Source organism: Camelus bactrianus, chromosome 5, assembly GCF_048773025.1.
Source record: "Camelus bactrianus isolate YW-2024 breed Bactrian camel chromosome 5, ASM4877302v1, whole genome shotgun sequence".
Lineage (NCBI taxonomy): Eukaryota > Metazoa > Chordata > Mammalia > Artiodactyla > Camelidae > Camelus > Camelus bactrianus.
In genome coordinates, this window is record NC_133543.1 from 82,481,481 (window position 1) to 82,507,545 (window position 26,065).

At 37.3% G+C, this 26,065-nt stretch overlaps 1 protein-coding gene across 4 annotated transcripts in view; it reads left to right on the forward strand.

The window, feature by feature from the left end:
- Positions 1-26,065, forward strand: part of DNAH7 (dynein axonemal heavy chain 7) — a 220,506-nt gene that overhangs the window by 173,692 nt on the left and 20,749 nt on the right. For 2 of the 4 annotated variants that reach the window (XM_074364244.1, XM_045511984.2), the window contains exons 51-59: positions 185-520; positions 5,729-5,855; positions 7,000-7,194; positions 8,698-8,790; positions 12,824-13,000; positions 13,627-13,788; positions 16,000-16,200; positions 21,234-21,395; positions 25,296-25,481. In XM_074364244.1, the coding sequence (XP_074220345.1) occupies positions 185-520; positions 5,729-5,855; positions 7,000-7,194; positions 8,698-8,790; positions 12,824-13,000; positions 13,627-13,788; positions 16,000-16,200; positions 21,234-21,395; positions 25,296-25,481 (1,639 nt within the window). The remainder of the gene's footprint in view (positions 1-184; positions 521-5,728; positions 5,856-6,999; positions 7,195-8,697; positions 8,791-12,823; positions 13,001-13,626; positions 13,789-15,999; positions 16,201-21,233; positions 21,396-25,295; positions 25,482-26,065) is intronic. The other 2 variants (XM_074364246.1, XM_074364245.1) reach the window with 2 other exon arrangements.

The following is a 26,065-nucleotide window of genomic DNA, read 5'->3' on the forward strand; positions in this document are numbered from 1 at the left end:
AAAAGCCTGTCTTTTTGACATTTTGCAAGATAAGAAATTAGGGCTACAGCATCAGCACTAAGGATATTTGTCACAATGTGATGCATTTCTTTAGGTGACACGCTCTTTGTTTCTCATCCAAGAACAGACACGCGAAGTGATTTTTAATGATTTCTTCTCCTTCTAAAATTGTGTTTTATTCCAGGCAATTAAAGGAAATAGAAGACAAGATTTTAGAAGTTCTTTCAACTTCAGAAGGCAATATATTAGAAGATGAAACTGCTATTAAGATATTATCTTCCTCCAAGGCTTTGGCTAATGAGATTTCTCAAAAGCAGGAAGTGGCCGAGGAGACAGAGAAAAAGATTGATGCCACCCGCATGGGCTATCGTCCTATTGCCATTCACTCCACCATCCTGTTTTTCTCTATTGCTGATCTAGCGAACATCGAGCCCATGTACCAGTACTCACTGACCTGGTTTATTAACCTTTTCACCCTCTCTATCGAAAATTCAGAGAAATCAGAAATTTTGTCAAAAAGGTATGTCAAAGCAGTGTGAATTAATACTAATTTGTGTTTGAAAAATCAATGGTAATTGGTGGCTTCGTTGTTTCAGAATGGCGTGTGCCTTACAGCCACGTAGCTAAAATGAGCTTGATTAATAATTGGAGACCAGAAATAAATTTGAGGGTTAGAAATTGAACAGATGTGACCAAATTCAGTCTGCCAGGAAATGCCTCACAGAGATATGGGATTATAATGTAATTCTGTTTATTATTTGCAAAATATATTTATGATTGGAGCTTTGGAAAAAGAACATTATACTCCTAAAAGACATGACTCTTACCCTCTGTAAGTTTGCATTTCAAAAGTTACAATTTCACTTTTTGATATACAGATATATAAAATTTGTTGGAAAACAGGGCTTTTAAGGATAATCTGTTGTGATTATTTGTGTTATTCTTATTTACATTAAACACTTTATTTTACTATTGGCTATTAAGTAAGTAATGAAATTAAGACCTACTTAATAGTAAATCTATGAGAGAATAAAATTTTATTTTATTTGTCAGTGAGATAAATTTCAGTTTAGTATTAAAGTGAGTTTTTAATAGCATCTAACGTGAAACTGAACAAAGAGAATCATTAATTGCAAGATATGCCCTTTGAACTTTATTGATCCCTGTGAGGCCAGATACTTTCGTACCCACAAAGGAAATATGATTCACTGCTTATCACTCACAGTAAGGAATTATCTTTTTAGAAATCCAAAATGCTCATCTCGTGAAACCTCAATTGAATTCTTTTCATTTATCATGGTAGAATTTTGCTAATTTTTAAGTATTCTTAGGCTGAGCAATTTCTGGCCAGTATCATTCATTATTTTATGAGCCCATGTATGAGACTAATGAAGATGTAAGGCTGATACCAGGCTAGCAAACAGTTTTTCAAATGTCTGCCCCCTGGGAAAGAGAAGAGAAGGAGGAAGACGGTATCTTCAGTGAAGAAATGTGAGATGGTGGAGTTTAACGTTTCTTTTTATATTATGATATTTGAAAATGTTGTTTCTTTCTCTATTTCTTCCAGTATCTGACATTTTCAAGGTTAGCAAGGATTACTAAAAAACAGAAAACAAACATTTAAGTTACTTTTCTTAGAAAAGTTCCCAGCCATTTGCATTGTGTTATTTGCTTGAACAAGCCTGTCTGGTTTTCCATACTGAATTCTGAGTTCCCTGAGACAAGGATTTAAAAAAAAAAAAAAATTCCTAGAACCTAGAATTCACCACAGTACTAATCACAAGGAATGACTCAGGAAATGATGTTCTGCTTTACACTACCTTGGTTAAAACAAGACTACCAGAATGCGATCATTTTAATTAGTTTAAAATCAAGGTATGTACTGGAGTCTAGAGAAGGAACTTTCTTTGCTTTGTCACTTAGACATATTTTGTGTACAAGACTGGGAAAAAATTAGGGCAATTTTAGACTTTAAAATAATTATTGGTTCCTTTATTATCTCATTATATCAAATTAGGACACATCCACAGAGATGACATCTGTTTTTTCATAACTATGATCTAGCCCTTATGATTTATAGAAAATCAATTGCTTTTACCCAGCTATAAGATTTGAATGAAATCCAGAAAACAAAATGAGCCTGTTTCTTTTTTAGTTAAACTCCTTTAATTAGGAACAATGAAAATCATATGACCACAGTGATCTTAAAAATATGTCCAAAGAATAAATAGAAAAAAAATAATTTGAAAATTTTTGACATTATTATTAAACACATAGAAACATGCAGAAATCAAAAATATTTGCTTTATGAATTTTCATAAGTGAGCACATCTCTGTAACCAATGCCCAGATCAAGACATGGCACATTAACAACAGCCCAGAAACCACTCTGTCCCCTTCTAGTCACCATAACCCCTGTCGCCCAAGGTAATCACTGTCCTGACTTTGAACACCAGAGGTGACTTTTGCCTGTTTTAGAATATCATATAGATGAAATCACAAGGTCTATTTTTTTTTTTTGGTGGGGGGGGGGTCTGGTATCTTGCACTTAACATTGTGTTTGTGAAATTTATGTTATTTTGTACAGTGCAGTGGTTGGTTGACTTTCATCGTTAAATAATATTCCATGTGCTTGTATACTGTTGGGGAAGTGTAAAAGCAAACCTTCTCCCAATCCAGAAATTTTCTTCACAAAGTAGTAGAGAAAGAGAATAGTTTTTGACTGGTTAAGTGTTAAACCTGAATGTGAATCGCATCACCGGCAATCCTCCAAGAGACTGCAAAGACAGAAATCCTCTCCTCACTTTACCGGCTCGGTTAGCAAACCTGGCTCCATCCAGAGGAAAAACAAATATTTCTTATTTTTATGACTGGAGATAGTTTTGCAACTAGGAACCAGGTGCCAATGAAGTTAGCCCATGAAGATGTCCCCCAGGTCCTTGAGAAAGACATTCTTGGGTCATGACTCTAACAAGAGTCCTTCCTAGTTTTCACAAGAATTTATATACATTTCAAAGAGAGCAGAAAGCACTTTTAATTTTAAATTTTCAAAAGTAAATTTTCTAAGAAAAAGGAGAGCGAAATCTTTTTTTCATTTTCAATACAAAAAAAATTAAACCTCTTATTTTTATTTATCCTTTCCTATACCACAAATTATTCATTCACTCTCCTGTTGAGGACATTTGGATAGCGTCCAGTTTGGGGCTATTATAAATTTTTGCTGCCTTGAACACTCTTGTGTGTGGCTCTTGTATGTACCAGTGTCTGGCAGGTCCATATCCAAGAATGGACTTGATGATCACAGGGAATGCTTATGTTCTATGTTAGTAAATATTGCCAAATAAGGGTTTCAAAGCAGCCACATCAAAAGAGACTCTTTTAGTAGTTTTGTTTAATCTTCAGAATTTAGAGTTCTCATAGGAATCGTTTGTTTATCTGTCAATCATTGGTAAACATCAGATAACCTGTTAAATATATGTAATTTTTGCTTGTCAATGATACCTCAGTAAATCTAGGGGAAAAGAAATCAGATAACCTGTGGACTTTAGTCAGCTATTGGATTATAGCTATAACAAAGACATGGAAAGCTTGTGACTATTAACACCATGCTACTAAATAGTTTGAGACTCTTATATTAGCCTAAAATTATCTCATTTCCTTTTACTCAGAGATTAAAAATTATTTCTATTTTGTTTGTCTTCTGATGGTTATTATTCATAATAATTACAATTTCACTTTGACACCAAACATGTTACAACTACTATGGTATATGCTATGAAATAGCCTAATAATTTGGGTCATCTGTGTTTTATAAAATTTTTAATGCATCAGAATTTATAGCAGAATAAGTAACTAGCAAAAAATACTTAAGTACAGAAACAAAAATTTAATAGGACATAGCTCTGTTACAGGAATCAAACTGAAATCTTTCTCAAAAATACACATAAGATCACACATACATGCCACACACACAGTTTTTTTTTCCTTCTACCTCTATCAAGATAATTTCCCCATGTTACTAAATACTCTTCTGACATAATTTTAGTAGCTGTACAATATACCTTTTTATGAATGCACCATAATTTTCTTATTGTAAGACTTGAAAGCGGTCTTTGGCTTTTGTATTATAAATAATACTGCAATAAATGTAAAGGTCCACATCATTGATTATTTCCGCATGCTGAATCCCAAAATTATGACAAAGGGGTTGTCTTCTTTCAGACTCCTGGTATGAATTCCTTTCCTGTAAGGTTATTCAAATGTACATGTTCAGGGAGCGTGAACGATCTTACAACACTGTGTCATGCATCAGCATTGAAAATGTTCATTTTTATTCTCTTTTACACTGTAACTGATTATTAAAATATCATATTTAAATCTGCATTTTTATCACTAGTGAGACTGAACTTGAACTTCTAATATGATTAAGCCATATAATTTTCCCTTCGATCTTCCTAGCTACAAGAGGAAATTTGTCTTAAAGTGCAGAACTTTTCATTTTATTCTAGAGAGACCAAATCTGAGTCACCCTGTATTAATTGTGCTGTTACTGATGAGAGAAATTAAATACCAAGTGTGAAAAGACCACCTATTAGCATAAAGATGCGGACAGAAATGTGATTATTTTAAACCTTTGAAGAATTCAGCTGTATTTTAGTAACTAGTTTCAAGGCCCTGTCTACCAAGGCTTTTTCAGAGCTCTCAATTAGAAATAAAATATATCAACTTGTTGTAATTCTTTTTATGAGAATGCTGGCAGGGGATCACATAGTTAAAGAAATAGAAAGGTAAGGAAAAAACTGGAGCTGGATGGACTACAGTGGAGACTGTCAGCCTGGAAATAGCCAGGCTGTGGTTGTACTGCTGGATTGTTTAATTCTAGACACACAAGAAGCACTTAGATAATTTTGCTTAATCATAATCAAAATGTGCTAATTTTCCCTTTAGATAATTGACCTGCTTAAATAATTCAGGTCATTAATCTATGTCAGTCCTTAGCTCTCTACACGTTTTCAGCCAACTATTTATTTCTGTTGTAACTGTTATAACCTATATAATAAAAATACTTAAAAAATGTTTCTTTCAGTGGTAGTTTACCCCTCATGAGGTAATTAGTGAAAACGCTTAAAGTGGTATGTTCATGTTAAGAATTATGTTAGGAAAGTGTTAGTTGCAAATACTGTGATTATTCACATTTCTATGTTTTCTCTACGTGGTTTTTATCTCTCAGATTTTGTAATTTCTCTGGCTTTTATGGATTTATGAGCAGAGCAGCATATTACTAAACTTAATGTTAATTTAAAAAGAAACTATTAACTTTAGTTTGTTCATTTAATACATAGCATAAAACATTTGGAAGTGTTTATGGAATGAGGAAATCCAATTTTACCCCCAAGAAATATCTTATAGTTAAAAGTTGTCCAAAAACTATTAAACATAATAGATTAATATGCCACGCATTGGCTTTTTTTTCCAAAAAGAAGATTAAGTTTTTTAAAAAATCAGTTGACGGTAAAAATGCGATGCTACTGAGGTGTCCTACATTGTGCAGCTCTCAAATTGGTGCCCCCAGTTAATGAGGATCCTTGATTGGGGACTAATTGACCAGAAAGCATATTAGAAGAGCATACATCTAAACGGTTTATAATAGGTTTCCTTAAGAGCTTTTTTTTTTTTTGAAAGGATAATGCATTTTTATTTATTTACTTTTCTTTCTGTTGACCCTTAGGCTTCAAATTCTCAAGGATCACTTCACTTACTCCCTTTATGTTAACGTCTGCCGATCCCTCTTTGAAAAGGATAAACTCCTCTTTTCCTTTTGTCTGACTGTAAATCTGCTGATACATGATCGTTTGGTCAGTACTATTTTAATTTGTAGGGGAAAAAACCATATTAATGTCAATTCATTAATTTGTGAATTTATATGGGAATATATATAAAAGGATTGTAAATAGTTCATTTTTTAAAAAGCAGGTAAGTGCCACAGCTTGTTGTTTGTTTTTTTTTTTTAATTTGGGTGGGGGTGATTAGGTTTATTTATTGAAAAAAAATTTTTTTAACAGAAGTACTGGGAATTGAACCCAGGACCCCATGCATGCTAAACATGCCCTCTACCACGGAGTTATACCCTCCCCCTATAAGTAGTTCATTAATAATAACTATCATAGTTAAGGCAAGGCATTACAACTAGATGGAATTTCACGGAGGTGGAAAATAAGTAGAGTTCATTATATATTACTACTTAAAATTTTGTATGTTTTAGTTTAAAGTAGTTTCTATCAGAATCTCATATAAGTATGCCCATAAATGTACTAAGTATATTGATATATGTATACCAAGTAATAGTATAAATGGTAATGTTTTCAGGAATTTTTGCAAGTTCATCAAATCTAACCATTGGGCTTAACAATACTATTAATTTTTGCTGTTTCAAATCTATTTACTTAAAATATAGGAAGTACTTTCAGAGTGGAAGAGAGGTATTGTATAAATTCACTACTTTATGCACTTACATGTTTAAGATTTATTGATTTCATATGGTGATGTATTAGTTGAATTCTGAAGGAGTAAAGTCTTCATTTTTGCATTTCTTGGAAAAATTTCAAGCAGTACCTCATTATATTTTATGGAAAATCATTGAAAACATGGCAGGTTGATGGCTGTCTGTCTTGCCACAATTTTTAGAGCCAGTAAAACTCTAAGCAGTCATTTTGGAAAGCATATATTTAAATAGAATAAATTCAGATTTTCATGTTTAGGTCATTAATTCTGGAGGAAAATGAACAAACAGCAGCTGTCTAGAATGGAACGATTTTGAAAACTCGTTATAAGGGATACAACTGTTTTCTTACGAGCAAAAACTGAGCTATACGAGTAACTGTAGAATTGTATAGGGACCACACCTGAAACTTGAAAATCAGTCAGTTCTTTCAAAATGCTTGTGAATTTACTCTGTACATGATGAATTCATCTCTGTTCATGCTACTTTGTTTTCCAAAGATTAATAAAGCTGAGTGGAGATTTCTGCTAACTGGTGGCATTGGACTGGACAATCCTTATACCAACCCCTGTACATGGCTTCCTCAAAAATCTTGGGATGAAATCTGTCGACTAGATGATTTACCTGCCTTCAAAACCATTCGTAGGGAGTTTATGCACTTAAAGGATGGATGGAAAAAAGTATATGATAGTTTGGTATGTTTTTAACCCTCTTGCTTATTTCAAAGTTTTAAAATGGGGAAAATTATGCCAAATAATTTATTCTTATCTTTGACTAAAAACAAGATTTAAGGATGCTTTAAATAGCTGGTCAGATATTAAAATCAATGTTTCGAGTAAATTATCCCCACCTTCTAAACTGGCGGTTGTGTTTTCACTTCTATTCAAATTCCTTGAAATGTGTAGAATGCAAAAAAGCTGCGTGGTCTTTAAAAATACTCTTTTTGAATTTCCATGCCAGGTTTTGATTATCAACTTAGACCTTGGCAATCATAATGGCAGATGAGTTAAAATTTTACACAACAGCTATTGTTTAGATTTTCTGAATGCCAAATACAAATTAATATTTTTGTCCTTTGAGAAGAGGGAAAGGCTAATAATTCTCAAATGATTTTCATGAGACCCTGTCTTGCTAATCGGAGACTGTCACAGCTAACACGTATCATGATTCTCAACTTCCCTCCTGGAATGCATGGAAACTGTTGCCTTCCCTCACTTTTTCTTTAGCACAAGGGTTAATATTTTGCCAATTCCCAGTTAATTTTTTCTATTGCTTCTACTCTCTTGACATTCTGCTTTCCTTGGGTTTAATAAGCAACAGCACCGTTTGGGGGAGGTGGGAGGAGGAGAGAAGGAGCCAGACGTGTGGAGAACACTTTTTATTTGGTTACCTATTTGTTTTATTAACACATGATAATGAGATTGTGTCTGCACATGAATTCAGATATTTTGGGCTGGATCTCTTCTTTTTTAGTAATAAAAATATACTTCCCAGAGACGAATATGTTTTTGTGGAGTAGTTCTTTCTAGTTTAAATAGAAATTTTATTTACTCCACTGAAGCATCCTACATATCTGAGATCCTGCATAGCCTTTCCTGAAGTTTCAAAGGTACAAATGTCTCTTTCTTTTTCAATGTTTATCCCTTCTCCTGGGATCTTGATACCTCTCTTCTTGTATATTTTTCATCACACTCTTTTGGCTTCTTCTTTACTATACACATTCTCAAATACCCCTTTATTTAAAAAAAAATCAAAAATTGTTCAAAACAAGAAATAGCACAATAAGCTTTAGTACAACATCCTTCTTCTTTTGTAACAAATGTTTATTTTTATAAATAAATAATAAGAGCAGTTGGTAGGTTTTAAAAATGCTTTTGGAGAAATAGTGGGAAAAACGTTCCTAATGCACATTTATTTTTTTAACAAGAGGGTTCATTTTGTCTATTGATTAATATTTATATTGACATTCACCTGCTTAATTCATGTCCTAGTTTTGATTTTTGTACTGGCATTTTATATTTTCTTTTCAGATCTTATTTCATGACATTCCCCCAACCTAATAAAATTTACATTAGCATTCTTGATTTCTCTTGGTCATTATATGTTTTCTCTAAAAGTTGGTCTAAAAGTCAAAATACTGGGTTTTTTAAAGAAATAATCTTCCAGATAACATTGAATTATATCCAATGTCATTTTAGGAACCACATCATGAGGTCTTCCCTGACGATTGGGAAGATAAAACAAGTGAGTTTCAAAGGATGCTTATCATTCGTTGCTTGAGGCCAGACAAGGTAAATGTGGGCTTTGAAAGCTGTCCAGTGATTCGCATCCCTCCTCTCTATGCAGTCCAGCCAAATAGGTGTTTCCATATGTAATCATGGGGGAGGGGAAGGAGCCTGGTGGAAATAACACCACTTCCTTCCAATGCAGCTATTTTGCAAAAAGTTTGTGTATTTATTAAAACCACACTAAATGAGTAACTCACCAGATTTTATTTTATAGTTTTATTTATGTTGTTATTCTTCCTTTTAACGTAGGCTTCCCCAGTACCTCACAATCTACTTCCTTTACAGGCAGTAATTTTATTTTTATTCTTATTGCGTCAATGAAATTAGTCAATGGTGTTTACATGAAACTGATTTACTAGAATTTCTGGCTTCTCAAATGCTATCCTAGACACAGTTCTTTGTTGGCCTTTGGAAAGCTAGTAGAATATTGTTTTTAAGACATTCATCATTGCTGACTACAAAGGAAAATGTCAATATTGTTAGTTTTCATTTCTTTAAATAATAAATTATAAACCAGTGAATCTGCTGACCTGTTATATCAGCAAATTTCAGTATCATCAACAGCCTCATTTGTATTATTAAACTCTGAGACAACGAACTATTCACTCAAGTATAATGAACCATATCTGCAGAGAAACCCACATACTCTGAGAAAAATGTAGACTTTAGGAGTGTTGGTAAAAAATTGAAAAAATATCCTAATTGTCCACTGTTACTATTCAAGTAAAAGTAATACATAATTCTTTCAAAACTTAACTGTATTCACAATTTGAGTTGCTAAGGAATGTAAGATAATACTTCCATTCTAACCAAAAAAAAAAAAAAAACTGAACTTAGATAATGAAAACATTATTTTAAAAAAAAATGGTTTTTCTACACATCAGTGATAATGTAAGATAGAGGCCCTCTTCTCTCTGTAAACCATAGTCTGCTCCAGGAGCACAGGTAATTCTTGCCTGAGTTGGCAGTTTGGTCTTAGCCAGGGCCAAAGTGTCCACTGGGCACAAGGCCTAAGGCCCCAATACTCTTAGGGGTTCATGACAATGTTTTAATTTCTTTTAGAAACTGAAGACAAATCAGTCTGTATTATATTTGTAATTAAACCAGAACAGTTGTAAAATACAACTTTTTATATTCATTGATGGAAGAAGGGGTGCGCAAAGTGCTGAGAATCCCTGCAAGTCATAGTCCTGCCCAGCTCCTAGGTACTAGGAGCACCTACAATTGTGGAGGAATCGTTGTTAAATCGACAAAACATCCTCCCCTGTAGTGGCCCTTTTAAAAATCAGTCTTCATGGAAACTTTAGTGTTAAGCCTCGGAAGTTTTCACTTCAAGTATTAAATGTGGAAGAATATGAAATGCTTCAAACTCTTGCCTAATACGGGTTCCTCCTGTATAATCTTTTATCAGAAATTTTCAAAGATTTTCAGTTTGTTTTCTAAGCTAAAGACTGTTATCCTAAATGAATCTGCATGTACCGTTGGCCTTCTCCCCTCAATATTTGACAAAGACATTTCTGTTCATATTTTATGTTAAATTTCATTAAAAATGATTAATGAGCTATTTCCTAATCGCAGTAGTTTATAACTATCTCTTCCCCAGTTTTATGTGTTTAAAACTTTGACATTTTAATCTGAAAATATGCTGAGCTACCAAATAGATCATCTGATTACTTTCCATAATCACTCTCTTCTTAAAGTGTGTTTGACGGAGGGGATGGAATTAGATAGTCAAGCTGAGGGATTTGTGTTTGTATCTTTTTGTTTGTTTTTTAATCAATTGAGGTTCAACTTATGGTTTCATGCTTGTCTTAGCTACTCGGTACAATGCTTTAGCACCTTGTCTTATAACTTTTTCCTGTATGTTTCCATATCTCCTCTAGAGTTTTCCTTGGCTAGGTGGGTCAGTGTAGACATTAATGCAACTTACCAGAGTAAGAGTTTCTGGTTCTGCTCTCCTGCGTACACTCGAGGTGGGGAGATTGTGGCCATAAACCTTGCTTTCGTGTGTGAAATGTGAGCAGAAGTGTCAGGGCAGAAGCATGTAACTACCAGTGTGAGATTACCCAGAGTAATCCCCTGCTTTCAAAATTGTGGAATCCCCTGTTGATATTTAAATGCCATAAACAGGCTGCACTGCCCAGCCAGTGCAGGGAGAGTTAGTTGCCTGGGCACCTGGATGACTTTGCTGGGACAGGAAATGAGCTTTTGTTGTGTTAAACCACTGAGATCTGGAAATTGTTTGCTACTACAGGGTAATTCAGTTTTTCCTAAGTGATTACTAGTTACCATTATTTATACTATCACACCCATAATCCCTAATAGAGACATAATTAGTGGTATGCTCTGAGATTACTAGAAACCTCAAAGCCTTCAATTTGGCTGTTACCAGGTATTTTAATTTCTAGTGACAAATTGTTGACTTTTGAATCTATATATTTAAAAATAATATATGGCTATTATACTTTGAAAAGAATGATTTTCCAAAGCAAAATGATATTAGCATACCATAGAAAGGAGCTTTGTCTGACTTCACTTAATATGATAATCTCTAGGTCCGTCCATGTTGCTGCAAATGGCATTTTATTCTTTTTCGTGGCTGAGTAATATTCCATTATATTTATATACCACATCTTTATCCAGTCATCTGTCGATGGACATTTAAGTTGCTTCCATGTCTTGGCTATTGTAAATAGTGCTGCTATGAACATTGGGTTGAATATATCTTTTCAAATTAGAGTTTTCTCCAGATATTTGCCCAGGAGTGGGATTGCTGGATTATATGGTACCTCTATTTTTAGTTTTTTAAGGAACCTCAGTACTGTTCTTGATAGTAGCTGCACCAATTTACATTCCCACCAAAAATGTAAGAGGGTTCTTTTCCACACCCTCTCTAGCATTTATTACTTGTAGACTTTGTAATGATGGCCATTCTGACTGGTGTGAGGTGATACCTCATTGTACTTTTGATTTGCATTTCTCTACTAATTAGCAAAATTGAGCATCTTTGCATGTGCCTGTTGGCCATCTGTATGTCTTCTTTGGAAAAATGTCTACTTAGCAGAAAAGACCATCTTTCTGAGAATCTTGGTATCTGCAGATTGCTTCTGCAGTTTGCTTTAAGTTCAGAAAAGAGAGCTGGTGGAATTGCCATCCTAATTTGGAGCATTGTGTGGACACAAAATTCCATCCTTGGATATAAGCAGGTGTCCAGTGATTCTGAAACTTCCAAAAAATTCTTTATGTTCCTGTCACTCCATTACTCGTCTTCCTGGGATATGTTTAGGTACTTTGTTATGCTAGATACAGGGACACTTGTTTATTAAACCTATGTTTATCACTTGTTTGGCTCATAGTTAGCTGGAGCCACTGCCCAGAGATGCCAGGTGTAAACCCTTCATCAGAAGAAGGAATGATGTGTCTGGTGCTGTACATCAGCCGTACTGCTTAATACAATTCTACTCCCACATCAGTGCCTGAGAGGGACCCCTAACCTCAAAGTTCTGCTCTTTCTCAAACACGCTCCCAGAAAATGCACAGACATGTCAGAAAGTTTCTGCAAAGTGGTTTTGCCTGTTTCTTGGGAATAAGACTTGTTTCTGTTTCACAGTTCCTTTCCTTTTCTTTCTTTTTTTCAGCCAAATCAGTTCTTTCTTGGTGGTATTGTATTATATAAATCATACTAGAATTTTCTACTTTTGAGTTGTTGACTTTGGAACATAGTGTTTTAAAACTTAAAGAGTTAAGATTTCTTATATTCTTTATCCACAATGTGTTAAGTACTCAGTGAAAGGAAGAAAAATGCATTTGAGTTCTGGCATCACTAACCATCCACCTTTTATTATTTAAATAATGCAGAATTTCTATCTAAAATACAACTATATAAAGTGATAGCTTTGCCTCTTTACCAACATTTATCAATATCTAAGTGAACATAGGTTGTGTCCTTTATTTTAAAATACCTTTGAATGTGAAATCTTTAAGGTTTTAGGCAGATTTTGTATATTCCTCCAAATATATTCTTGTCCCTTTCTAGATTATTCCAATGCTGCAAGAATTTATAACCAACAGACTGGGACGTGCATTCATTGAACCACCCCCATTTGATCTGTCCAAGGCATTTGCGGATAGTAACTGCTGTGCACCGTTGATTTTTGTGCTGTCTCCAGGGGCGGATCCCATGGCAGCCCTTCTAAAATTTGCTGATGACCAGGTACCTTAAAAATCTGTTTGGTGTTCTGTTGCTTCAACCTGATTGTGTCAGTAAGCTGGGGACCCTCAGACAGGGCCTACGGCTCCCAAAATTCAAAACCTCTTCCGAAGAGGCATTCAGGTGGTAACTGCCCTAGAAATGAAGAGACCAGGGAGTCCTGGACACCGTGCCGAGAAACTGTAGATGAACTAGGATGTAGGAGAAATGTATTCCAGGCAAACATTTCCCACAGAATTCTTTAAGTAAACTTGAATGGGACTAGGGGCTAATGGTTTTTTCACTCTGAATTTTATGCAATAACCAAATTAGTTAAAATACAATTATTCAAAGATCTGGAGGAAGCAGGCTAAGTTCACCTGTCTATTCATAGTTTTCGGCTTTGGATTTTAGGAGCTGCTGTGTGATAGCCAGGCTCTTCGTCTTCTCCTTGTATTAAAAGTTAATTTTTTTTGTCCCTGATCTCAACAATCAAAGGTCCTAGGGAGTTTTTCATTTATTACTATGGCTGTTTCCTACATAAATTGGCTTGCTTTTTATTTTTAATACTAACATTTCCTGCAATGATAATATTGATTCCTCTTTAAAATGTGATTTTTAAATAATCTCTTCACTGTTCTCGTATACAGGGATATGGGGGAACAAAACTTAGCTCTTTGTCTCTTGGTCAAGGCCAAGGGCCCATAGCAATGAGGATGTTAGAAAAAGCTATCAAAGAAGGAACCTGGGTGGTTCTTCAGAATTGCCACCTTGCCACGTCTTGGATGCCAACCCTCGAGAAAGTTTGTGAGGTAAAAATGCAAGTTTATTTTTATAAGACTGTAGTCCCCCAGTGTAATTAGCAGTAGACACACCATCTAAGCAACTCCATTCCTGTCCTCTGCTTTGAGGGTTACAGGTCAGTGGCATGGCTGGACTACAGGGGAGATGGGCTCACGCTGGGAACCAGAGGATGAGAAAACACATGGTCAGGCCTTGCCGAATCCCTCCTCCTAGGGATACGGGCTCATCCTGTGGGTCAGAAATAATCCTTAATCCAGACAAGCAGCCTCAAAGATGGGAATAAACTACAGGGTAGGCAGAAACCAAGTTACTTTTTACAGCAGTGGACCAAAATCAACAGAGGAGGATTTTCAGGGCGAAATTTGTGTGGCCCCCTCTACCCAAAGGCTTCGAGGATGTAACTTTTCTGCAGCTCACTTCCCACCCACTTAGCCAGTGACCCTGCTGCAGAGGATCAGTCTGAAGCCGAAGGAGCCCCCCTCCCATCCCCCGTGCAGTGGGCCACGGTGCTTTCCTGTTTTGGTGGGCAGAAATCCCAGGAAGAAAACCCTAGCTCAGCTGAGTAAACAGAAAACATGGCGCTTGATTTCAACAAACATGGAGAAAAATACATCCATCCATTATAATTCCCCGTGACCCTTGCCCTCTCCTCACTCGGTCCCTCAGGCTACTAGATTTACTCTGTCTCTAAGGTAGCTATAACTTGCACTACCCAGACATCCAGCTGACACCTTAAGGAGCAGACTGCATGGCTCTTTATGCCCCTTGTCACCACTTTGTTTTGTCTGTATCTCCCACTGGAGTGTAAGCACTGTTTTGTTCTCTGGTTTACCTCTAGCCCTTGAATAGTGCCTGGCCCATATGACATCATCAGTATGTATTTACTGAACCAGTGAATGAATATTGATTGCTTCACCACTTCAACCTTTCAGTGGCTTGCCATTGCTTGAAGACAAGGTTCACGCCCCCAATATGACATACAACACCCTTCTCCACCTGACCTTCATCTGCCTCTCGGGTTTCATCTGCGGCCACTTTCCATCTTGACTTCCGTGCACCAGCCGTTGTACTGTCTTTCACTTTCACTGGGAGCACACACTTTCACAAGAGTATAGGCCTCCAAAATAGACGTTTTTTCCTAACTGAAAAACTATTCTTTAATAGTATTTGCCTTGCCAACATCTCATGCTTCAGGCCTTCTCTTAGAGGTTTTATATTAGTGCCTGTTTCCTCAGGGTTCCTCTCTCTCTAAGCTGTTCTCATGACCTGTTGAATTGTATCATATATACCCATCATCCAAGAGAGAAGAGCTTCCCCTAAGGGATGGTGAACTTGGTTCAAAGTCCCATGAGTCAGGCTACTTAAGTCACTGGGCATAAGGCAGCTGGTAGGAGGAAAAGATGGTGGCTTCACCATTTATTAATGAACGTGGGTACCTGTGTATCCTTCCAGTTCCCTCACCCACCCTTCACCCCATGAGTGCTCAAAATTTTTTTTTTTTTACTGACAAAGATTTGCAATTTAAAAAACTTCCATACCACTGACATGGACAATTGCAGGAGGTAGCAGTAGGCAGTGCGACGGAACAGGAGAGAGGGAGGGGCCCATGATAATTATTCCAGGGTCCTTCAAGGTTCTGTCATGAGTGAGTGTTCTCTCCTCCTCCACAGTGCAGGCCTGGCTCCCTTTAAACAGGTATGCTAATCCGTGATAAGTTTTCATGTTTCAGGATATACCAGTTCCTCTTACCTTTCAAAATGGTCTTTTTTTTTTCCATCCTTACTTGCTTTAATATTGGTTTGTCTTAGTCCATTGCTTATTCACAACCTGGCTATAGCAAGGAGGCATCATTCTTAACCTAGCTCTGGGGCAGAGAATTATTTCTGTAAATATTTCAGCAACATCAGCAAAGATATGAAAATTTTTGAAATCTCTTAGTCTTTATTGTGGCCAACTCTGAATTCCGTAATGCCTTTGTAAACCTTACAGCCATGTCATGGAATTGTATCAGGGAGAGTGACAGCACCCTGGGTCTTCTCAATGAAATAGGTTTGTTTCTGCGGCAGAATCAGATTTTAAGGCTTCTGCTTTAGACTGCAGCAATAAGCCCTGTTTTGTAAAAATGCTTCCTCCCACTTCCAGCCCAGCCCACGCACATATGATCTAGAGATTTTCCTTGCATTTTATACGCCTTTTGTATCTCCTTTCTTTTGTTGCAGGAGTTGAGCGTAGAAACAACACATCCGGATTTCCGAATTTGGCTGACAAGTTACCCGTCTCCAAACTTCCCCGTGTCTGTACTGCAGAATGGAGTGAAAATGACCAATGAGGCACCGAAAGGTTTACGGGCTAATATCATTCGATCATACCTCATGGACCCGATCTCTGACCCCGAGTTCTTTGGCAGCTGCAAAAAGCCTGTTAGTAATGGCTAAGTCTTGTTACCTCGGCCCTGTAAAGCAACCCAAGTGGCCCCCGGTGATCACGGATGTGTGTGCCGAGTAAAACTGCAAATTAAATAGGCCTCCCACACTGCAGTGCAGTTGGTTTTGATTACTGATTATTGACTGTACTGGAGTCAATTTTATTAATATTTTATTTTAATTTTATCACCAGTCTCATTCCTGCTCAGCTGAGATCTTGCGGGGTGTCATGAATTATACAGCTTCCTATTTAGAAAGTCAGCTGTAAGCCATTCCCAGTACAAATCTGCAAGATTGGAGAATCTTGTTTCAGCATATTAACTGAGCCCTTTGCTATTTGGAGCCATATCTTTAAATTAAAACATAAAAATATTTCCTCCTTATAACTGTAATGAGAACCAAAATGATTTTACTCCCTTATTGATGGGGCTCATAAGGGTCTTTTTTTTTTATTATTATTTTAGTATCACCAGGCAAGCAGGGAAGCCACCCACTGCTTTCATGATTAGATTTCTGTGTGTGAATGTCTGTGACCTAAAATTGTTTCATAGTGTTTTGCCATAATTAAAAATAGAAGAGGCTCTTTTTAAGAGGGGTTATGAACCTCGGTAAGTTTTTGCCATTAAAAAGCTCACACTTCTTGATGTTGGAATATGTTTTAAGTACACATCAAAAGAGTGCATTAAAAATAAAGGACTTTCATTAAACAAAAGTCTGGGGTGCTTAAAAAAAAGGGGCCTGTGTTTAAAATTAAGTCAAACCTTATCCTAAGCATCCAAGACCTGCTGTGTGATAAACTTTTGCACTGATTGACCCAGTGAGAGCAAGTTACTCCCAGGTAGGTGGCGAGGGCATTTCTGCCTATGATGTCTGGACACAAGCCCTTTTGCAAAATTGTACTCCCATTCTTCTAGATCCAGAGGTCTCTCCAGCGGCAGTCACACAGATGGAAAGGCTAGACATTTATTTTTTGTGTCTAAACCCAAACCAAAATGTCAAATGCAGAAGCAGCACACCATATTTTTTTCTGTTTTAACTTTTTATTTGGAAATTATTTTGAACTTACAGAAAAAATGCACATATAAAAGTACAAAGAACAGCCCTATGCCTCTTAGCTACATACACCTCCTGTTAACATGTACCATCTGTAGGTAAGTTAGCTGTGTCACTGCGTTTTATTCCTACATAAATACTTTAGTATGTGTTGCTTAAGAATAGAGATGCTGTCTTACCCCAGTACAGATACTCGTTTAGTAAATTTAACAAAGATACACAATTGTATCTAATCTACTGTTTGTGCCCCAAATTTGTCAGTTGATCTAGTGACGTCCTTTAGAGCATTTTCCCTGTTCACCTCGGGATTGGTCCAGGGTTCCTGTCACATTAAGTAGCCATGTCTCTTTGCCTCCTTTAATCTGGACCACTGCCTCAGCTTTCTTTATCTTTGATGACCCTGACATTTCTGAGGAGTTCATCTCCCCCCATTGTTTTTAATAGAGCATTTCTCACCTTGGGCTTGTTTGATATTTCCTCGTGATTGGGTTCAGGGTCCACGTTCTCAGTCCCAGTACTCCACGGGTGAGCCGTGACCTCAGGGCATCACACTGGGAGGCCCACGATGCCCCGTTCTCCCTCACTGATGGTACTCATTTTGATCACCCAGACAAAGGGTTGAATGATTTCTTCACGGTGTAATGACTGCTTTGCCCCTTGCAGCTAATTATCAGTCCGTGAGGAGACATTTTGGACCATGCAAATATCCAGCTCCTCATCTACCCTGACCCAGATATAGTAGCCAGTGATGGCTCTTGCTTGACCCAGCAGTTCCATGGTGATCCCAACTCCAGCACTCCCTCCGCATTTGACACCTGACCTGCTATTGTCAAAAACAGCCCTCCCTGCTACCCCACTTATTTATCTTTTTTTGGTGTGGACTCATGAATTCCTTAGATTTTTTTTTCCAGTGGTTTACAATTCATTACTATTTTTGAGTCTTCCTGCTCAAGTTGTCCCTAAATTGGTCAGTGGGAGCTCCTTTTATACTTGTTGTAGGTCCTATCATCCATCCATTCATGCATTATTATTATCATTAAGCCTCTTTCTGGCACAAGATGCTCCAGTCTCACTTGTACCCAAGTCCTGGAAACTGCCATTTTTCTGAAGAGCCCTGATTCCTGTTTAGAGGGGAATGGTATTAGAGACCAAGATCTGGGTGCTAGATGGGCTCATTGCTATGGCATTTATTGTCTGTGGGTCTGGTTTGTTCAGCAGAGAACTTGGGAATATATCCATGCACTCACACGCATATGTACAAACCTATATACACACACATAGACGCATACAAACAAGTCTGTGTGCACACACACTCACATACATGTTTTAGAAGTAACGAGTTCATAGCAATACCTCCAGTTTCTGTCCATCTATCCAGGGTTGGTTCTTGCTTTTCCTCATTTCATATTGGCCTGGCCTTTCTTCTACAGTGAGAAGCCTGGCTCCCGCAACATCAACACATTGATTGATTTGTTCAGTTCTCTAATATATCCAAAAGAGCTGCAGAATTACACAGCCTGTTTACCTTTACTTCTCCTACCTGTGTGGTTAAATTTATGCTACTTTACTTTTGCCTCCCCCTCTCTCTTTCAATTTTATTCCACGGGGGAAACATTCCCCCCTGCCCTTGGATGAAACCTTGGGCAGCCTCATGGCTTTCCTGCTTACTGTCAGGTAATAAAATGACCTGTAGTCATTTTAAACTGCAAAGCCAGTCTTGACTCAGAAATCAGAAAGTGCAACACAATATATTAATCAGTACTTCAACTTTTATTCAAAACATAGGTTTGAACTCTCTAGCACCTCGCCTGGGACCTGTGGTTGGTAAGCTTCATGCCGCTGGGGAAAGAGGCTGGAGTTGGCATCTGTGTTTTGTTTTTTTTTTAATTGAAATATAATTGATTTCTAATATTGTGGTTAGTTTCAGTGTACAGCGAAGTGATTAGGTTATTTTTCTCAGGTCATTTTCCATTATAGTTTGTTACAAGATATGGAGTATAATTCCCTGTGCTAAATAGTAAATCCTTGTTGCTTGTCTGTTTTATGTATAGTAGTTTGTATCTGTTAATCCCATGCTCCTAATTTACCCCTTCCTTCTCTCCCTCCCCCTCCCTTTTGGTAACTGTGTTTGTTTTTTGTGTCTATGAATCTTTGTGTTTTGTATATAGACTCATTTGTTTTATTTTTCAGATTCTTCATATAAGTGCTGTCATATAGTGTTTGTCTTTCTCTGTCTGACTTACTTCACTAAGTTTAATACTCTCTAGGTCCATCCATATTGCTGCTAGGTCCATCTTCTTTATCCAGTCATCTGTTCATGGCCACTTGGGTTGTTTCCATGTCTTGGCTATTGTAAATAGTGCTGCTATGAACATTGGGGGTGCATGTATCTTTTTGTATTAGTTTTCATTTTTTTCTGGATATATACCCAGGAGTAGGATTGCTGGATTGTATGGTAACTCTATTTTTAGTTTTTTAAGGAACCTCCATACTGTTTTCCATAGTGGCTGCACCAATTTACACTCCCACCAACAGTGTAGGAGGGGTCCCTTTTCTCCACACCATCTCCAGCATTTATCCTTTGTGGGCTTCTTAGTGATGACCATTCTGAACAGTGTGAGGTGATAATACCTCATTGTAGCTTTAATTTACATTTCTCTAGTAATTAGCAGTGTTGAGCATCTTTTTGTATGCCTTTTGGTGCATCTTTCTTTTTATGACTCCTGCGCGCAGTAGCTGCTGACACTGAATGCTCTGTGCAGAGTGTGTGCAGGGTGAGGCAGGAGGGGCAGAAGCTCCTGTTCCGGGCTGCTGTTGCCTGGAGCTCTTCAGACCTGGTAGGGATTTAAAGCTGTCTTTTTGCCTCATGAGTTCTTTCATGGGTCCTCCTTCAGCTGCCCTGCCAGACTTCTCTGTGACCCCATCACCCTGGGCAGAGCCTCCCCTTCAGCCGGCTGTTCCTGATTCCCCTCTGCTTTTGGTTCTCCAGCCTTCACTTCATACAGGTTCTTACCATTGGGGTTTTCCTTAGCCAGTGACACAAGTCCTCTTGACCAGGAAGTCCTTAAAATGACCGCTAGCTGAGCATTCCTAGTCCAGTTCCCATCTGCTTCTTGGGATTCACACCAGATTAGCCTCCCGTCTGAGGGAGGGCTACTGATTTCCCTCCCATGGTCTACGAGCCCGTGGCCACTGACTGCTCCACTCTTTCAGTTTGGGAGTTGTGCATTTTCCCACTCCATCCCAGCTGCCAGGGACATGTATCAACTCCCTGAGCAGCCCCATTGATTCACTCTCACTAACTTGGACCACACACTCCCTTCTCCCTTGGAGATGAGGATGAGGGGACTCCCAGCACAGCAGCTGCTCTTTCCAAGGAAATCTGCTCACAAATCCTCTCTCAATCTCTGTTTTGACCATTTTTAGATTCTCCTTGTGGAGGGTATGAATGAGTAATACATTGTGTCATAGTTTCTGATTTCTGAATCAAGGCTGGCTTTGCAACTGACAGTTACTGTAGGACTTTCTGTTACCTAAGAGGAACCAGAAAAGCCATGGGGGCTACCCAAAAATTCAATCCCAAAGTGATTGTAGAGCTGCTTCGTTAGTTTGAAGCATCTCCTTTGAAATTTCTCCATGATGGTCTAGGACCAAATGTTGGAATGTATACATCTTGTCTCTTGATGCTTCTGTTGAAACCCCCCAAATTCTGTAAGGTAACGTGAAATTAGACCTGCTTACTATGCTTTCTAAAAACCTGGTGTACGTAGGAGACATGTGTGTCAACTGAATATGTATACAGATGGGCATATTTTTGCCTAAATAGCCAGTAGAAACAGTTAATTCTGTTTTAGTTTTACTTTGAGATGGATATATTTACAAGCAAAAGGAATTAATTACTTTGATTTTAAAATTTGATAGGCAGAATGCAATGTTGGGGAAAAATAATGATGTCACACTGTTTCTTGTCATTACAGGAGGAATTCAAGAAATTACTTTATGGCCTCTGTTTCTTTCATGCTTTGGTACAAGAGAGACGGAAATTTGGACCGCTGGGGTGGAATATTCCTTATGAATTCAACGAGACTGACCTAAGGATCAGTGTCCAGCAGCTCCACATGTTCCTGAACCAGTATGAGGTATCATGACAGTCCCTGCAAGGGCGTTGCTTCCTGTGCTCTTTATCACATGTTTGTACAGTAAGCAGGGACTTCTGATTAATTTCTACTCTTATAAAATGAATAGCAAGATGGTTCCCAAAAGCTTATTAAGTAGGGCTTTGTTATAACAGGGGATTATAACTGCCATTACATGCCAGGTAGTTGGGATATCAGTTTGTCCATTAGAAACATGTTTTATCATTTATTTTGACATACAAATACCTATGGGAAAAGTAATTGTATTGTACGTATTTAGAAAAGGATTTTGAAAAGACCATCAATCAGCCAGTCTCCAAAATGAAAAAAACAAACTGATTTCCCCCTGTTTTGGAGCATGACTTTATTTTTAGAGAAATGTCACTATACTTTTATTCCAGAGTTTGGGCCATTTGTCCCAGATAAACTACTTAAGCCATTGGTGTTAAACTGGGAGGAAGCCAAACAGTGTAATGTCACATCAATGAATTTCATTCCCTACTGTTCTCTCCCTTCTTCTCTCCCTGTCCCCCACCTCACCCTGTTTCTGTCTATGCTTTTCTCTTGTGAGCACATGCACACACACACACACACACACATACATACATAAACACACTTTCTCTCTTCACTAGTTGTCTGTCAGTTGGATATTAACATGTTTGTGCTTTTGAAGAACTTGGTGAATCAATCCAAGTGTCCTACAAGGGTATGGAATTTTTTTGAAAGCGAATCTTCTAAATTTTGAGAGGATTTGTTCAAAATTAGTTGGAAATCTTTAACTAAATCAATCAGTGAAGTATCAAAAAACTTTGCTTTTTGAAACTTTTAGTGAATTGTGTTTATTATTATTTTTTAAAAGGCTTACAGACAGGAAGGTTGAATTCCATCTCTATAAAAACAAAGGAAAAACAGAACAAAATATTGAGAGCTCAAAGGGCATATCTAAATTTATGCAAAGAGCCTTTCATCTGGTCTTCTGTGTTTCTTTGGACAAATTCTTATTCTTTCCTAAAATGAAATTAGTTGAGAAGGCCTTTGATTCTGCAGCATTAAGATTTGGTAAAACATTCAAAAGAAGCATAGATTTGATGAATTCCTTTCTTGTAGTTATGTTTATTTTAAAAAAAATATACTAAGAAACAAAAAAATTAATCAGAGGGAGAATAGCTCAGTGGTATAGAGTACCTGCTTAGCATGCATGGGATCATGGGGCTCATATCCCCATCACCTCCATTAAATAAAAATAAAAATTAATAAATAGATAAATAAATAAACCTGATTACCTCCCCCAAAAGAAAAACAAAAACAGAATTAAATTTTTAAAAACATGCTAAGAATAGAGGCAAAAGTATAATGATGCAGTGCATGTGGAAGTATTTGAGCTAAAATAATTACACTTTTCAATACAAATGAAAAGAATGAGGAGCTCCTTTAATTAGCAATTTGTTCAAGCACCTGTAGAGTATATTCTAATTTAAAATAGTCTGTAGTGAAGAGTTAATTAAAAGTGTCAGCAATTTAAAATTTAGTAACCGTAAAATGAAACTTTATAAAAAGTTACAGACAATTTTATTTTAAAAATTTAAAACATGTGTCATTGAAAAGTATGTTCTTCAGGAAAATATCAGAGATGTGATTTGAGAGAGATGCCTAAGAAGCTAAATTATGTGAATATATACTTTAAAAAGAAGTTATTCTGCCTAACTCTTTAAGATAATCATAAAAATTTTGCTTCAGTTTCTTTGTTATTTTAAGAAATCATCTTATTTTGAAAACCATGTTTGAGTAGGACTACTTCTAGGCCTACCAGCATGCTAAAATCGATTTGTCAATATATATGTATACTATATTAAAATTCCGTAATACTGATTATGTTTAGTGCTCACATTCACTCTCAGAAGTTCTAGTTTGGACAATAGTATATTTGGTCACCCTAGCTTTTTCGAGATCTGAGCACAGAAAAGGAGGTGAGCAGCTCCGCTGGATGTGACTGGAGAGATTTCGCTGAGAAGGAGGTGCTTGGCACTTAAACAGTGGGTAGAGGTTTTCAGGTAGACAGTGAAAGGAAGCAGTAACAAAACTTTTTTTTTTTTTTTAAGTGCATATAGCGGAAAAGATTTGGTTAAATACAAGCGATTTGGAACATCCTTGTATGCCTTGCTGATTCAGGATTATTATATTGTTATTGGCGTGCTTTTAGGAGAATATTTGCATTTTAGAAAGACTAGCAACAGAGTGGAGAGTAGATAAGAGGGACTTAGATGACAGCCCAGTTTTAGATAATATGAGTTGATTTGTGTCCCCACCCCCAACAAAAGATACATTGATATTCCAATCCGTGGCACCTCAGAATGTGTACTTACATTTATTTGGGAATGGAGTTGTTGCAGATATAATTAAGCTAAGATGAGGTCATACTGGAGCAGGGTAGGCCCTTAATAGAATATGACTGGTATCATTATAAGAAGAGGGAAATTTGGACAGAGAGAGAAGACAGCCATGTGAAAATGGAGGCAGAGATTGGAGTTATCCTATGAAAAACCAAGGAACCCCTGGGGCTACTGAAGCTAGAATAGGCAGGAAGGGTCCTCTTAGAAGCTTTGGAAGGAGTGTGGCCCTGCCAACACCTTTATTTCAAACTTCTAGCCTCCAGCACCGTCAGACAATCAATTTCTGCTGTTTTAAGCCATCCGTCAGGAGCCCTGGGAAACTTAATACAGGAGATAACCCAGGCAAGATACGGTAAGCATCTGAGCCAGGGTAGGGAACGTGGAAGAGAGATAATAGATATGTAAGGAAAAGGATTAAAATGACTTAGATATTAAATGCTAAGGGCAGAGGGAGAAGTCTCAGTTAATGTCAGTTTTTGGGTCATTCATAAGCATCTTGAAATTCTGTGTGCTGAAGAGTTTAATAAAAAGCAAACAGGAAAAAATATTTCTACAAACTTGTTATGTACAGGTTAATTTATAAAAGAGGTTATACAAATAAACCTATTAAAACTTTAATAGAAAAAATAAATGGGTAGATGGCTAGTTTACTGAAGAACAAGTGTTATTAAAATATGAAAAGATTATAAATTTCATTAGTATTCTAGGAAATGCAAATTAACACGATATTAATTGTCTTTGGGCAATCAAATTAGCAAAGATTTTTAAACTGATTCGTATAATTGCTACAGCCTTTCAGGAAACCAGTTTGGTGACATTAATTAATTGCTTTTTATAAACTTCTTTCCCTTGACATTGTAATTTCCTTTTCGGGAATATAGACTAAAGAATTATTAGAAATTTTGAGGAATGTATATTTAAATACAATTTAACAAAGTAGAAAATTAGGAGCAACTTAAACAGTCACTAAAAGGCAGTTATTAAAATCGTATTTTCAAAGAGTATTTCATGAAACTGTAAAAGATATTTCATAATATGAGATTTGGTGAAAATTTTATATGCAAAATTGTATGTACAGTATGATTCCAATTGTCAAAATATGTACGAATATAAAAAGGTGGTGAAGGAAATTAACTCTGTCTCTGAATGGTATTGAATTTGTTTTGAATGTCACTCAGCAGGACACGTTTTTCAAGGATGGGATTGTAGTCTAATTTATTTTGTTTCAGGCACATAGTAGGCAGTCCGTTAGTCCTGTTTGAATAGTAGGTGAGTTCACAGGTTAATAGAGGAGTTCTCTTCTCTGCATTGAGTGAATGGAAATGACAAACCAAATAAAAGCAGAGAAAGCCAGCCGGGAAATCTGTGGCAATTAGCTGGGAAGTCCGTAAAGGGAAATTCCGGTGATGCAGCTTTCTGTTTAATAGCATGAGCAAACAGGAGCGCGATTCTGTGTGATGTGCTCCTGCTAACCCCTGACCGGTTTAGCGACGGGAGCTGCTCTGGCCCCTAGGAACTGCCCTACGACGCCCTGCGGTACATGACTGGCGAGTGCAACTACGGCGGCCGCGTGACGGACGACTGGGACCGGCGCACGCTGCGTACCATCCTCAACAAGTTCTTCAACCCGGAATTAGTCCAGAGTCTGAGCTATAATTTCGACTCTAGCGGCATCTACTATGTGCCTCCTTCTGGTGACGTAAGTAAGGATGCCCTCCGAGGAAACTAAAAGCAGTGAAACAGGAAATTCCTCTGATTCAGAAAATGGTGATTTTTCTGGAGGCTTGGGTTTTTTTGTTAACCACTATGTGTACGTTCTGCAGTCTTATAGGGACAGGGCAAGCCCCAGGCACAGATGGGGTTGGTGGTTTCCTGTTTGCTGTGATGTGAGGAGTATCAGAAACGTTCCTCACCCAAGTGTAGCTTCCTCAGTGACCTGAAGTACTGTGAAATCAGCCCTTTGGGTAAAAAGACATTGTTATCAGTTAAAATGGACGTGCACCTGACAGGCATTACAAAATAGTATTAACAGTAATAGCTACTATTTAGACCGTGCTGATTGACAAAGCAGTTACATGTAGTTATCTCACCAGAGCATCAAATGAGCATTGCTGTAATTATCCTTTCCCTTTTACAAGGGGGAAGGCAGGTTCACCTGCCCAGGGTCCCACAGGTAGAAAGGGGCAGGGGGTCACAGAACCACCTGCCACACGCCCACGTTTCCTTTCTGCTATTATTTCCAGTCCTGTCTGGTACAAGATGTGGTATCTGCCTTCAGATTAT